Raw genomic sequence first — 14,060 nt, forward strand, 5'->3', positions numbered from 1 at the left:
GTATCAAAAGCAAATGGGAGAAACGCAGTTGATTGTCTAAACAAGTTTTCCTGTGTTTAACAACTTTGTCTGATTCAGCATTCAACGCAGTCTGGCCCACAACAACCTATGGCCCCTGAGCCTAACAAGAGGAGACACTTCAGTAAGATCCACACAAACGTGTTTACCCCCTAAATATGATTCATCACACGCCCATAAATATCACAATTCCGAAAAATATGGTCATGCAAACTTCATGATTGTACTCTCAAATCCACAAAAAGCATGTTTTTTTATTAAATTTATTCCACGTAACTCATTAAGTAGCATATGTTAACATGTTGGTAACCTAATGTCATGACACATGTTTACGTCTACTTTTCGTTCTATTTTTATCTTCACATGATGGATTTAGACTAAAAGGCCTACATAGAACAGACGACATTCATTATATACTCTTACAAGATGCCTCTCAATTGCAAACAACTCAAAATGTAATGTTCAATTTGACACATGGTAACTAACTAAAATTGGTTTACTGTTCTATGTAGACCCTACACATTTCACACATTGTATTTGTGTAGATATCTCAAAAGAGTTCATCTTCATCATAAAAGCATCAGCAAAACATTAAACAGAACTCATAGAGCATCATAAAAGTAGCCGAAAAAGATATACAACACAACAATCAACATCAGAAAACAAAGAATGACAGAAAATAATGATAATAAAGTATACCATTGGACAAACCGATACCCAAATTCATTCAAAACAACTCCCCATTCTACATTAAGTCTGCCAAACCCGACACAAAACCAAACACACGAAAGCGTCCGCCCTTTAACTTTTAGATTTTGAGTGCTTCACAAGCCAATCGATGACCGAGTCAATGTTGGTTGAATTCTTGCATGATATCATAAAGCAACACACTTCTCTATCTGTAATAGCCTTCAAATCCCTGTACACCATGACAAATAAAAGAACTGATTCCACCCACAAAGACTATTCATAAACAAAAAGACATACAAAAATATAAAAAACAGTCTTACATTTGATCAGTCAAAGCTTGTTTGGAGAGTGCACCGGCCTTATCAATTTTGTTACCCAAAACCAACAAAGGAATACCATTCAATGCAGGTTTACTTAGCAGATCATGAAGCTCACCCTTTGAAATGCTCAAATTATCATGATCCGCAGCATCCACAACATAACTGCACACATCCCAAATGAAATCAACAAAAATCAATAATTTTTACGAAACACAAGTTTTCCAAAACACGTTTTAGTAAAGCAACTTACACAATAGCAGACACCGCACGACAGTATCTTTCCCACATGCTGCGAAAGCGGGGTTGACCTCCAAGATCCCACAACTTTATGGTTACATTTCCTTTAGTTACCTTTCGCATATTAAACCCCACCTAAACGCCAAAATATTATTCGTAAGGTAATGCGTAATAACTAGGTTCAAAGACTTCGTTTGCAGACACCAAAAGTGTAAATCTTTAAAGAAAACTTACAGTTGGGATCATGTCCTCAGTATATCCACCAGTCTACAAGCAAGAAAACACAAAAATAAATCGGGTTTCGATTATGTTGCAAATGAATTTTAACAAACTGTATATGTAACTGGTTTAATTAACTTACAGCAACAACATTAACAAGTGAAGTTTTGCCAGCATTCTGGAGGCCAATCAACGAAAGCTCCATTTCTTGCTTGAAAAACAAGCTGTAACAAGTGATTTAAACATCATCATCATCATCATCAATTCACATCTATCAAAATAATTATCGGTGAAAAAAACAGACAGATCCTTAAATAAATAGCTAAAATCAGGGGTGATCATAAAACGAGACCCAACCGGTTATTTACAATCGAATCGGTTCCCGGGGCCTTATTAACCGGGTCTGGGTCCTGAAAAATACCACTAAACGGGTCGGGTCTAGCTAAAACACGCAAACCCTAAAAGACCAAAATTGAAGCGTAAATTAAAGGGTTTAGAAGATAATTAGCAGTAGAAAGTACCTGCGGAGCCAATCAAGAAAAGCTTCCCATATGCCCATGGCGAATCAATTGAGGAAAACAAAAACCCTAATTTCTCAATCGGAGAAGAAAGAGATCTATCGAATGGAATGGAATTGATTTTGACGAAAGTCAACAACAACAACTGTGAGGGTCTGGAATCAATTTTCAAAACCCATGGACGATTGATTGATTGATTGATTGATTGATTGGTTTTGAATTAAAATTGGGAATTAAGAAAAGAAGTGGAGAGGGGTGATTTTGAAGCATGGGTTTGGGGTTAGGGTGATGTGGACCAATCAGATGTGAGCTTGAGTTATCTCACTCGAAGGTAGAGCGCGTGGAGGATATTATCTATTGATTGAACATGTGAGTGGATGACTCATGAGTCATGACTGTATGTAAGGCTGAGGGGTGTGGGGGGCGCGAGAGGGGGCGTGAGTGGGGGCGCCAGCCAATAATATTGTGACGTGTGGCAGAGAGAGAAACTTGATAAGATGGGTGTTGGTAGTGGTGATAGCGCCCCGGGCCATGGTGTGGAGGGGCGCGAGAGGGGGCGCGAGCGGTTTATTTTTTTATTTTTTTATAAATGTATTAAAAAAACGTATTATTAAAAAAACTCATAAATTATTTAAAAAAACACACATTAATTAAAAAAACACATTAATATCTAAAAAAAAAATTAAAGTACTAAAAAAAAACATTATTCTTATTCTTCGGCTTGGTCTTCTTCGATCAACCTCTTCCGGATACGTTCCTTTTGTTTTTCCATCAGCATTTGGTCGACCGGATTTAGGTGGCTGAAGTCTCTTGCAAGGAAGTCCAAATCTCTCATTCTTTTTTTTCCTTTTTGTCATTAGAGACCACCTCCATGGTTTTGTTGAATTTATTGAGGGATTCAACAAGATCGTTGATGTTTACGGCTTCCCCCTCAGCCGGTTTTTTGCCCCTGGCGTCCCTTCCCAATGGCCGCCTCCTCGGCGGTGAAGACGTTTCCTCCCCCGCAACGTTTAGGTCGAATCCAACCCGGCAATCCGACCCGGCGGAAGTGCTGTACGCTCCAGACGAACTAGTTTTAGTCCGTTTCGGCCCTACTTCCGCATCAACGTCCGGCGCCACCAGCTCAACCCACTTAGAACACCTTCTCAACCTCTCCCACACCTTTACATCGTCCCACGTCTTCACCGTCCCATACCTCCGCAGGCACTCCTGCCTCCACTCTTCGACAGTGAAATTATAAACCGCCAAATCGTCACTGCCACTTGGTCTCATACGACCGGCGTTCCTGTTGAACAGATTAGTAAACAAGCCGACAAATTTTCTGATTTCGGTCCACCGACCCAAAATCATATCGGCGGTCCGCTCTGTACTCCCAACGAGCGAATAGAACGTCTCCCTAACCTTTGTCCAAAAGACCTTGCTCTTTTGGTAGTCCGCTGCAAAATGCATAAATAAATTTGTAAGTCATTTAACTTTTTTATTTAACTTTTTTATTAAAAATCATTTTTAAAAACGTTAAAACAATTACCGCAACGCCGATCCTCAGAAGTGACTATCCAAGCCCGACACAGGGCTTCCTTCTCATCCGATGACCACGGAGTGATTTTCCGTTTCGCCCTTCCGGTCGAAGCCGAACCCGACCCGTCCGTTGCAACTTGTTTTTTCCGGTGGACGCGTCTTCTTTGTCCCGCAGCTTCACCTTCTGGTTCTGGTTCTTGTGTCTCCGGAACTACAAAGTTAGGAGACGGTTGTATGTTGGATGGTTGAAAGCCGGATGGTTGTTGCGACCCCGAATAAAACATCGGTTGGTCCGGTGCCGACCATAAATCGTCGTAACTGTAATCTGATTCTAGGTTTGGGTACCAATTTCCAGCCACGTTTTTAAAAAAAGGTTTGGAAGATGGGGTGATTTCGGGTTTTGGGTGTGGTATGTGATATTGGTTTGGGTTTGATATATGTTTAATACAGAGAAACAAAATCGAGTTGGAAATAGGTTTGATATGGGTGTTGAAATGGGTTTGTTATTATATATAGGAAAAAAAACGTTTTTTTTTTTAAATAAAACACCCCCCAACGGCTATTCACGCTTTCCAAGAAAACTCTTGCGCCATTCTCAGCCGCTAGCACCCTGGCGCCTGCCTCGTTTTCCGCTCTCGCGCCTCTCTCGCGCCCCTATCGCGCCTCGGTGGTGTGGTGCTCGCGCCCCGGGGCGCGAGCCTCCGGCCTCTTGCGCCCTTCCTAGCGCTCCACACCCCTCAGCCTAAGTTGATCTCTTCGCGTGGTTATTTATTTATTTAATTACTAGCTTTTAGCCCCAGTGGGGTTTACTTAGGTTTTGTTTTTAATTGTAATTCTATTTTATTTTTTGTAATGGTTTGTTTTATTTTTTAACAGAGTTTTGTTTTGATTTATTATGTATATATTAGTTTGTTATTTGATTATATTTTTTAACGTTTGAGCTATTTCAATTGAGATATGTAGGTTTATAGTTAGGTTGGATTGATTTCTAGTCGAATAGCCGCTAATGGTATATAGTCCCAACTTCCTCCAATTAACTTTTGGTATTGTGAAATTTCATTTTGTTAAGTAAAATTTATTTATATAAACTATAAAATTTATTGTTTGCCGGATGTATTATGTGTTACATGGTGGTGGATGGCTTGTTGGTTTTGTAGTTCGTGACACACTATTTTAATCGATAACAAAATCACACGAATAAAATCTCTTTAATCCAACTAAATTTAAACATATTCTTTGGAATAGGCCTGTAAATAAACCAAATGAACATAAACGAAGCATGTTCGGTTTGTTCGTTTAAAATTAAACGCACGCACGACCAACTCGGATATTTAAAAAAACCCCCATTATTTTAATACCTTTGAATAAATCACTAATGTTAATAGAAGCTAATTTTAATATTTAATTGTTGAGTTATTTCGACTGCATGAAAAAATTAAGACTGTACAATGAATCAATATTTGATTCCACCTTTTCAAATATTATGTGAATCGGTGGGTCAAACAGGTTGGGTAACGGGTCAAAACAACAACAAAAAAAATTTGTTGGTCCGATAATGTTGAGTCCGAGGTTGGTCTTCTGCGACAATCTAAACCCCTAAAAAGTGTAAAATTTAAAGCTAAACAAATTAATCATCACTCGCTAAAAAAACTTAATTTAAGACAAAATCTTGTTACCTTACCGCACAATTCCAAACATGCCAAACATGTAGAATACATATTCCCATCCAAAAGATTCAATCAGGGGTGGAGTCAAAAGTAACCTATAGGTATATTAACACAGGAGTTAATTGATAAAAAAATTGTTCAATATAAGGCGGGTCGACCCGAATATGTTCTTTAGACTCAGCTAGTCAGCAGCATTTGCAGCAGCTCTATGTCTAGACATTAAGTTTCCAATTGTTGCAAATGATCCTTCAATGTTTGGAGGTGCACTTCCTCTTCAATTCGGTCCCAAATTTTGGCCCGTGATCACTTCAAGATCCTCAAATGTACCCTCCGATGCCCACTTTCCACTTGCTTCACTGATTATTTTTGGGCTTTTGAATGCCATTCCAACAAAAAAGATTGAACCTTTCCCACTTTTTGGGTCAAATTTCTCGCATCTCTATCGAATTTTTACCGCCTATAATGTTAAAAAAACACATATGAAACCAACTTTCGTGTCATGTTCATGTCAACCTATAAAAACTCGTGCCATGTTCAGGTGCCTGCTAACACAACCCATATAACAAACTTTATGGTACACAATTAATCTATTAAAAAAACATACTTTTTTTTGACAAAATTTGACTCACAAAAAGAAACAGTGGTTTTGAGGTTGACTAACAAAGCCCTAAAGTTACATTTCATAACTTGCAAGAACTAAAACATAACCAATTAGTCACAATCACAATCAGTAACAAATTTGGTCTTTTCAATATTCATTATCAATTTACCATTTTCTTATACGAGGAATTAAGACCCAGCAGCCTGGTATAATAAACTCGGTGGTGAAAAGTAAATGTTGTCAATCTGGAATTCAGTTTCTAATTCATAAACAAAAAACAACTATAATATATTAATATTATATAATAAACAACTCCAAGGCCAATAAGACGAGACTACAACATATCAAGATTCCATTAACTTTCAAAACTTTAACAATAAAGTCCCTGCACCTTTTTATAGTTTAAAGTTATTATTATTTTTCTCATTTTAATTAGTTTTACAACTGCAAGACTTATTAATAACGTCGCATAATCCATCTATAGCCCATACACTTTACATCGCTTGCATTTACACCTCCATATATTACTTTCAATAGTACATGATCTCGTATAATTGGTTATTTTAATAACGCACACTATACAGTAAATTGTGACTCTGTGTGCGAACGATTCTGTCATGTACCACCTTAACCAACTACTTTACTGTAAACGTGCTAATTTGCGTTTAGAAATACATATTTTGACAAAATTTGACTCACAAAAAGAAACAGTGGTTTTGAGGTTGACTAACAAAGCCCTAAAGTTACATTTCATAACTTGCAAGAACTAAAACATAACCAATTAGTCACAATCACAATCAGTAACAAATTTGGTCTTTTCAATATTCATTATCAATTTACCATTTTCTTATACGAGGAATTAAGACCCAGCAGCCTGGTATAATAAACTCGGTGGTGAAAAGTAAATGTTGTCAATCTGGAATTCAGTTTCTAATTCATAAACAAAAAACAACTATAATATATTAATATTATATAATAAACAACTCCAAGGCCAATAAGACGAGACTACAACATATCAAGATTCCATTAACTTTCAAAACTTTAACAATAAAGTCCCTGCACCTTTTTATAGTTTAAAGTTATTATTATTTTTCTCATTTTAATTAGTTTTACAACTGCAAGACTTATTAATAACGTCGCATAATCCATCTATAGCCCATACACTTTACATCGCTTGCATTTACACCTCCATATATTACTTTCAATAGTACATGATCTCGTATAATTGGTTATTTTAATAACGCACACTATACAGTAAATTGTGACTCTGTGTGCGAACGATTCTGTCATGTACCACCTTAACCAACTACTTTACTGTAAACGTGCTAATTTGCGTTTAGAAATACATATTTTGCAAAGTAAAGTAACATACCTTGAATCAAAGCTTCCATGGAAGCATAATCTGTTATGCGTTCAATGAATCAATAATCCACTTTTTCAGCTAGTTTTGTTTGAATAAACTGCAACCAAATAACATCAAACAAAAAGAAGCTAGTTTATGCAGCTATTTCATATAGCATGTAATATAAAACAAAAATATAAATATGATCTCTAAAGAGATTGTGTCATTTTTGTATTTGGATCAACAAATGTCCAACTCAATCCCAAATGCTTACCAAAAATCACAATCAGACTTTAATTTTCTTTCAGTATGACTAAAATTAAGGTAAAGGGTTAAGTTTGGTTTTGGTTATTAACCGAACCGAACCAGAAACCAACAAACTAATCGAAAATCGATTGGTTAATAAAATCAATTAACTGATGGCTTCAGTTTCACTAATAACTAAACCTAACTATACACACCACTCACAGAAATCATATAAGATCCAATCATCCAAATAATTGTAATGAACAAATTCTCTGTACAAAAAACACAAATTGTCAAATTGCTATACCACGACCTAAAAACCTAATCGCTAAAATCAAACACACTTATTCAAACACGTTAAACTTCACTAATTTACAAAACTATTGAAAATGGTTACAATTTTCAAATTAATATAAACTCAATCAGAAGACTGCTCAAACTAAAAAGAATCATTCTCTTGAGTAGAACTTAATGGCATAATTTATTGAAGCCGTATAACCCTTCATTCTGAAAACTATATGAACACACTTAAATACGAATAACATTAGCGATTATAGTTTAGATGAAAATCGAAGTCAATGTTTTAGGGTCCGTACAGTTGATGAGCACGAATCATTTTAGTGTTTAGATGCAACATGAAATCAAATATTTAGGCTTAATAGTATTTATGAAATACAAATCGAACATACCTTATGAATCGTTTACTGGATATTGATGTCGCTTGATGTTTTCATGAGGAATCAAATAGAGACATGAATTGTTCGAATCAATTGAGGAATCAACCTATTGAATGGCCACCGATTCTAATTTGTAAAGCAGACGACTCGGTTGGAAGTTAATTGTTGTGTTTAAGCTTTTCAGAATTGAGATTGATAGAGATAGAAAGAGAGAGATGGAGACCTGTGAGATTTTTTGAAAAGTTATGACCTGTTTAAAGAGCTATTTCTCTGTTATCACCAAATTGATTGGTCGAAATTGAGGTCTAGGGTTTTGTTAGTTTGGGGGTGATAGGGTGGCTGAGAGGTTCGGTGCCAAAGAGAAAGGATTAAGGACCCATTTTAAGTGTATTTGGGTTTGGTAAGAACATATTTAAACCTTAAACGGGTTAAATTAATGAGAAACCACCATTTTAAAATCAAGCAAATCTGGTGGCTCCAAAAAATGGGGGAGCGACCACATCGCGACACATAGAATTTTTGGGTTTTCGTTTATATATATTATAGATTTGTCTAGAAAATGAGTGCTCCTCAACTAACGTATGGTTATTGCGAACCATGATATGTTTACATTGATTCTCAAAAATAACCATCACTAGGACACGTAATATGTGTGTCGTGATGGAAGGTGATGAAACATAATGCTACTAAAGTTTGTACGCACATTATAATCAGTATAATTATATTAAAATTTATATCGAAACGCTATGTATCTATGCAAACTTAAGTTATCGTGAAGAAAAGAAGATATTATATTTGACCCATGTGTTTCATTGGTGTTATTGATTTTAGTGTAATTAAGGATTAACTTGTTGATCATGTTAATTGTAATATGAATCTAAATAAGTCGAGTGCGGGGTGCACACTTATTTGATCTTATTATAATTAAGTCATAGCAAGGGGGCAACGCCCCTTTTGTGAGGTTCCGAGGGCAGCGCCCCTAGTGGCGGGGTGCAAGGGGCGGCAACCCCTGGTAGGGCTCAAGAGGTAGCGCCCCTGGCTGGGACATATATTATTTATATAATTACAAATTTGGAAGGAGTTGGCATTGAAGGTTTGTACATTAAGCTTCTTAGTTTGTACTTCATTTTATCTAATTTTCTTATTTTTTTTTCTTTCCTTTTTGTTTTACACTTTTGGCACCAACGATTTTCATAGTTTACAAATATGTCATAAAACATTCTTCCACTTTCAACTCTTGTCTCCTATACCTTTCATCTTTACAATTTTTTTGTTTAACATTTCGGTCTAAATTTAACAAGTTAACACGCTGCAACGCGTGTGTGTGGTTCATCGTTTTTATGCCCATCTTCCCGTATAACAGTCCCGTCGCAACGCGTAGATGTTAAGTTGACTTGGTTATTTTTTTTCTATATATTACGCTTCGATCTAATTTTTGTGTGTTAACATGACGCAACAAACGTGTGCGCTTCAACATTTTTTACGTCTACTTTTTGTTCGGTTTGCATAATGGTTAATGAAAGTTACTTGCCGCTGGTGAGGGGAAGGTGACCGAAGGCAGTGATGGTGGCAACTTCATGCTTTCGAGTTAAGTGGATGTGTAAATACACGGTTTTACACCTCCGCCGCAACCCGAGGGTGTCCGGGGTGTCATACCCTATGAATAGTGTTGTTTTCCGTTGTGCATGTTCAAAGACAACACAAAGTACCAAAATGAAAATGTGAATCTTGTTTGCGTCAAAGAAGGTCAATTAAAGCGTGTGAAGGAGGGAAAATAAAATACAAGAACGTAAATGACGGGCGATTCCTAAACAGATTTGCGTATCACCTAAATCTTCTGTCTTCTTCTTCATCATCTCATCATCTTCTTCCTGACTCACTTCTTTCCATCAACCAAGCTATCCTTACCTTAACCCCCAAGTCATATATTATTATTCAATCATGCATTCCTCAATTCCCATATTCACATTCACATTCACATTCACATTCACATTCACATTATTATTCTCCCATGTCCATTTCCAAAGCCTCATTCATCTCCCTATTGCTCCTCGCCTCCCTCTTCACGCAAAACTCACCCGTCCTCGCTTCCCGCCCCGACCCTCTTCGCCATTTTCAATTCTACAAAGGTGGTTATGATATCCGCAACAAACATTATTGGGCTGTAAGTACTATTTCTTCTAAACTTTTTATTTTTTATTGGGTTGTGTTTTGTTATTGATTTATATGAATTTGCCAGTCTGCCGCGTTTACAGGCGTCCATGGCTACGCGATGGCTGGGATTTGGATCATGTTTGGTCTTGGTTTTTGGAGTTTCTTGATGGTTAAGAGTTTTAATGGCGGCGGTTTCCACCCGTTTCTTGATCATCCAAGTTCTTATTTTCTTGCTTGTTTTGTGCTCACTGCTATGTTCATATTAATCGCCATGTAAGTTTACCTTTACCATCATCATAGACATTATTATAAGCAATATGCTGATTATATATATCCTGTTTTGGTTTCTTGAAGTGTTTTCTCGAGTTTGGTTTTGGTGGCAAATCAAAGCTCTTTACACAAAAGCAAGACCCTGATGGACACTATTTTAGGAGCTGCTAGTAATATGCAACAAACGCTTGAAGCAGTTATGCACGGTTTTGTAAAAATCCAGGTCCTTTTACAGCCTTATGATCGCCAAACATCCGAGATTTTGAATCAGACAACTAATCAAATGAGGAAGGAAACAAATTCAATTCAAAGTTTTGTTCAAGATGCGCGACAAGCCTCTAATCGTGCAATGAAAGCCGTGTAAGCAATTATCTCTATTAAATATTTGTAGCTATACATCATGATTTTTTAACAATTTTATTTCGTGTTACAGTCACACTGCAAATCTTGTTTTTGTCACAGCTAATTTGGTGGTTTTAGTCACAGGATGTGGTAAGATTTCATTAATCTTGATGATGATGTAAATACTAAATATACATAGTTTGAGTTAATAATAATAATAATAATAATAATAATAATAATAATAATATTATATAACTGTATTGTTTTCAGTTATCCTGTTCTTGCATTGGCACCCTGGATTTATCATGTGAGTTGAATGACATATGTTTGTTTAACTTTCATCAAATTATCATGTCAAACCTATATGTATTAACACTTTCACACGCAGCCTTATTGTCGTGTGCTGGATTTTGACGACTGTTAGTTGGATTTTGACCGGCTTTGACTTCTTCTTCCACGTGTGAGTACGATGTTGACTTTTTTCTATTGACTTGACAATGATAAGGTGCTGAGACGGGGTTGACACGTGCGCAGCTTTGCAGGTGACACGTGTGAAGCTTTTGAGGATTTTGAACAAAGCCAAAGTTCCAAAAACAATGGTATCATGTCAATTCTCTCTTCATGCTCAAATTTGTCAAACTCGGATAAACTCATGACTCAAGTTGGTTACACGGTTCACAAATATATAGCCGAGGTACGTTCACCATCATTTGTTTGAATTCTTCAAATTTAGAACGGTTAATGTCTTAATGATTTTTGTTTTCTTTTTAATTGCAGTCAAATTCACAAATAACATCATTGGCTTTTAAAATGATTCAGCCGAACAGCCAAAGTGATGATTCATTTATGATCAAGAAAATTTGTGACCCTTTCTCGGGGCCACCTAATTACACTTATGTCCCTGGAAACTGCCAACAAGATGCTATTCAAATTCATGATCTACCAAGTGTTAGTCTCTATATCCATAGGGCTGTTAGTGAACCAAACGAACACGAACAGGGCATGTTCGTGTTCGTTTGGTTAACTTGAACAAACGATCGAACATGGACAGTCAAATGAACATGGTTTTCTTGTTCGTTAGTTAAGAAAATGGGCATGTTCGTGTTTGTTTTTGGTCGTTCATTGATAGTATAAACGAATGGCTCACAAACTAAACGAACATAAATGAACAAACATAGTTAAAATTAATGTGATTAATAAAACTAGACCTGATTGCAGTGATTGATATTTTGATTTCTTAAAACCAGAATAAATTGTAACGGGCCTAAAAAATTTAAATGAATATATAAACCAACGAACATAGACAAACGTAAATTAACAAACATAAATGAAAGAATGATATGTGTGTTCATGTTCATTGTTTATTTCTTTTAACTAAATGAACAAAAAGTTTTCTTCATTTACGTTTGGTTCACTGAACGTTTGGAGTGTGTTTGCAGCCAAACGGTTCACTAAACGCTTGGTTCGTTTACAGGCCTACCAGTACCCATGAACTTGAATTAGTTTTCATTTTATAGATCCATGTTCTTTAAGGAACTCAAGTTTTTTTGTTTCCACACTTTTTGGAGTGTGTTTGCAGATTCTTTCAACCTTAACATGCAAAAAAGACACGCCATCGAACATTTGTAAAGCCGAGGGTAGATTCTTTCCCGAATCAGCATACGGGAAAACAATGGCTTATATTAAATCTGTTGAGAATTTAATAGCTACATATCCAGATTTGCAAAGCTTAGCTGGATGCACGCCGTTAAAACATGCAATTGCGGACATGGCAAAACACCAATGCAAACCGTTCAAAGCCTCTATTAAATTGCTATGGGCTAGTGTTCTAACACTTTCTATTGATTTGACGATTCTAACGTTGTTTTGGATCATTAAAGCTTACCAAGAAAAGGGTAGACATTTTTCTTTGTGTTCAACGGTTCCTAGGAGTAACAATCAACAGAATTTGTAAACAAAAGTATAGAGTTACAGACGAACTCGATCATCAAGTCGCAAGACTTTGGTTGACTCATTGAGGTTGTGTTGTGTATATAACATCATATATATTTGTTTGTCATACTGTAATAAGCATGCATTGATCAATAACATTGAATACATGTACGAATATTTGTACCAAATATACAATGAGTTTAAAGGAATCTTTGTTCTAGGATAAATAATTGGTTGGTACCATAACTTTATTGATATTTAATGTTTTTTTTATTCTTTTTGAGATGAATATTGTTAAGCATTTGCTCTTTTGGGAACAATTGTGGGTCCGTCATTGCTGGATGTTGGTTCCAAACTTGTGACTTTTTGGTTTTTCTGTTTTAACTTATGTTAAACATTCTCCTCCTCACAAACTCTTTTTTATCTTTTTTGGACAAATTTAATGAGAGGATTATTAACTCAAAAACAGGGATAACATTTTTAATATTTATTTGTAAACATAATAAAACTGTTAAAATTTTATCTGAGTTCAAAGAATTCATTTATCACATGTATTAAAGCTATCTTTTCTTTACAACTTTAAGAAATTTTCAGAAGGGGGTAGCGGCGCAGCTTATTGCCCGTCTATCTGCCGTTAGTTTGTAATTGTCTCGGTGTAAAAGTTGACGAATTTTTTATAATTAAAATAAGTAACTTATTATATAAATTATATATTATTGCTTTTATAGAAAAAAACAGTGTAGTTATAAAAGCGTGATTATGAATAGTAAAATATTATATTAAATAGTAACAAATCTTATATATTTAGTGGCTGCTAAAATGGCGGTATAATTAAAGTTTTTATTTTTTATTTTTTTTTCCTATTCTAGTTTAATAATAAGAAAATTAAATGTATAGCACATCTAAAAAAATCATCACACATATCGTTGAGAGCCAATTATCTTTGACGCAAGGGGTTGTAGTGAAAATGTAAAGACTTCATTTTAAAAAGAGAGGTCTTGCGTTAAGCTCCAAACATGACAAAAGATATAGGGTTTCAGGTTGAGTCGAGTTTTTTTTTATTTATGGTAAGTTTTTTTTTATAATTATAAAATGAAGATGATCGATTATATTAGTGGGTTAAAAAAATATATGCTTTGGAGGTAGAATTGGATTCCATACCGGGGCGTTTAATAAGAGACGGTGATAAATGATAATGAACGTAATAAATTAATAATAATAATTCAAGAAAACAACCAAACGAAACCAAACAACTAGTCGTTGAAATAATAATAACAATCATCATCATCATCATCATCTTGTACAGAGC

General features: G+C 35.6%; 2 protein-coding genes across 2 annotated transcripts; one reads left to right on the forward strand and one right to left on the reverse strand.

Moving 5' to 3' along the window:
• Positions 1 to 609: 609 nt before the first annotated feature.
• LOC143624074 (ADP-ribosylation factor-like protein 8a) lies at positions 610 to 2,211 on the reverse strand. The gene is made up of 6 exons (XM_077094822.1): positions 2,006 to 2,211; positions 1,627 to 1,708; positions 1,500 to 1,532; positions 1,279 to 1,400; positions 1,029 to 1,190; positions 610 to 937 (listed from the first exon to the last, which is right to left on the reverse strand). The coding sequence occupies exons 1-6, from the start codon at positions 2,041 to 2,043 to the stop codon at positions 820 to 822; spliced, it is 555 nt and encodes a 184-aa protein (XP_076950937.1). The 5' UTR covers positions 2,044 to 2,211; the 3' UTR covers positions 610 to 819.
• Positions 2,212 to 10,056: 7,845 nt separating this feature from the next.
• LOC143624003 (uncharacterized) lies at positions 10,057 to 13,098 on the forward strand. Its single transcript, XM_077094766.1, has 9 exons — positions 10,057 to 10,217; positions 10,293 to 10,483; positions 10,562 to 10,837; positions 10,911 to 10,969; positions 11,090 to 11,126; positions 11,208 to 11,279; positions 11,354 to 11,513; positions 11,597 to 11,767; positions 12,399 to 13,098. Exons 1-9 carry the CDS (start codon positions 10,065 to 10,067, stop codon positions 12,771 to 12,773), a joined length of 1,494 nt encoding a protein of 497 aa, XP_076950881.1. The 5' UTR covers positions 10,057 to 10,064; the 3' UTR covers positions 12,774 to 13,098.
• The last annotated feature ends 962 nt before the right edge of the window (positions 13,099 to 14,060 follow it).

This window comes from Bidens hawaiensis, unplaced genomic scaffold (genome assembly GCF_021521415.1).
Source record: "Bidens hawaiensis isolate Kalapana, Puna unplaced genomic scaffold, B.hawaiensis_p1.1 tig00003653_1, whole genome shotgun sequence".
NCBI lineage: Eukaryota > Viridiplantae > Streptophyta > Magnoliopsida > Asterales > Asteraceae > Bidens > Bidens hawaiensis.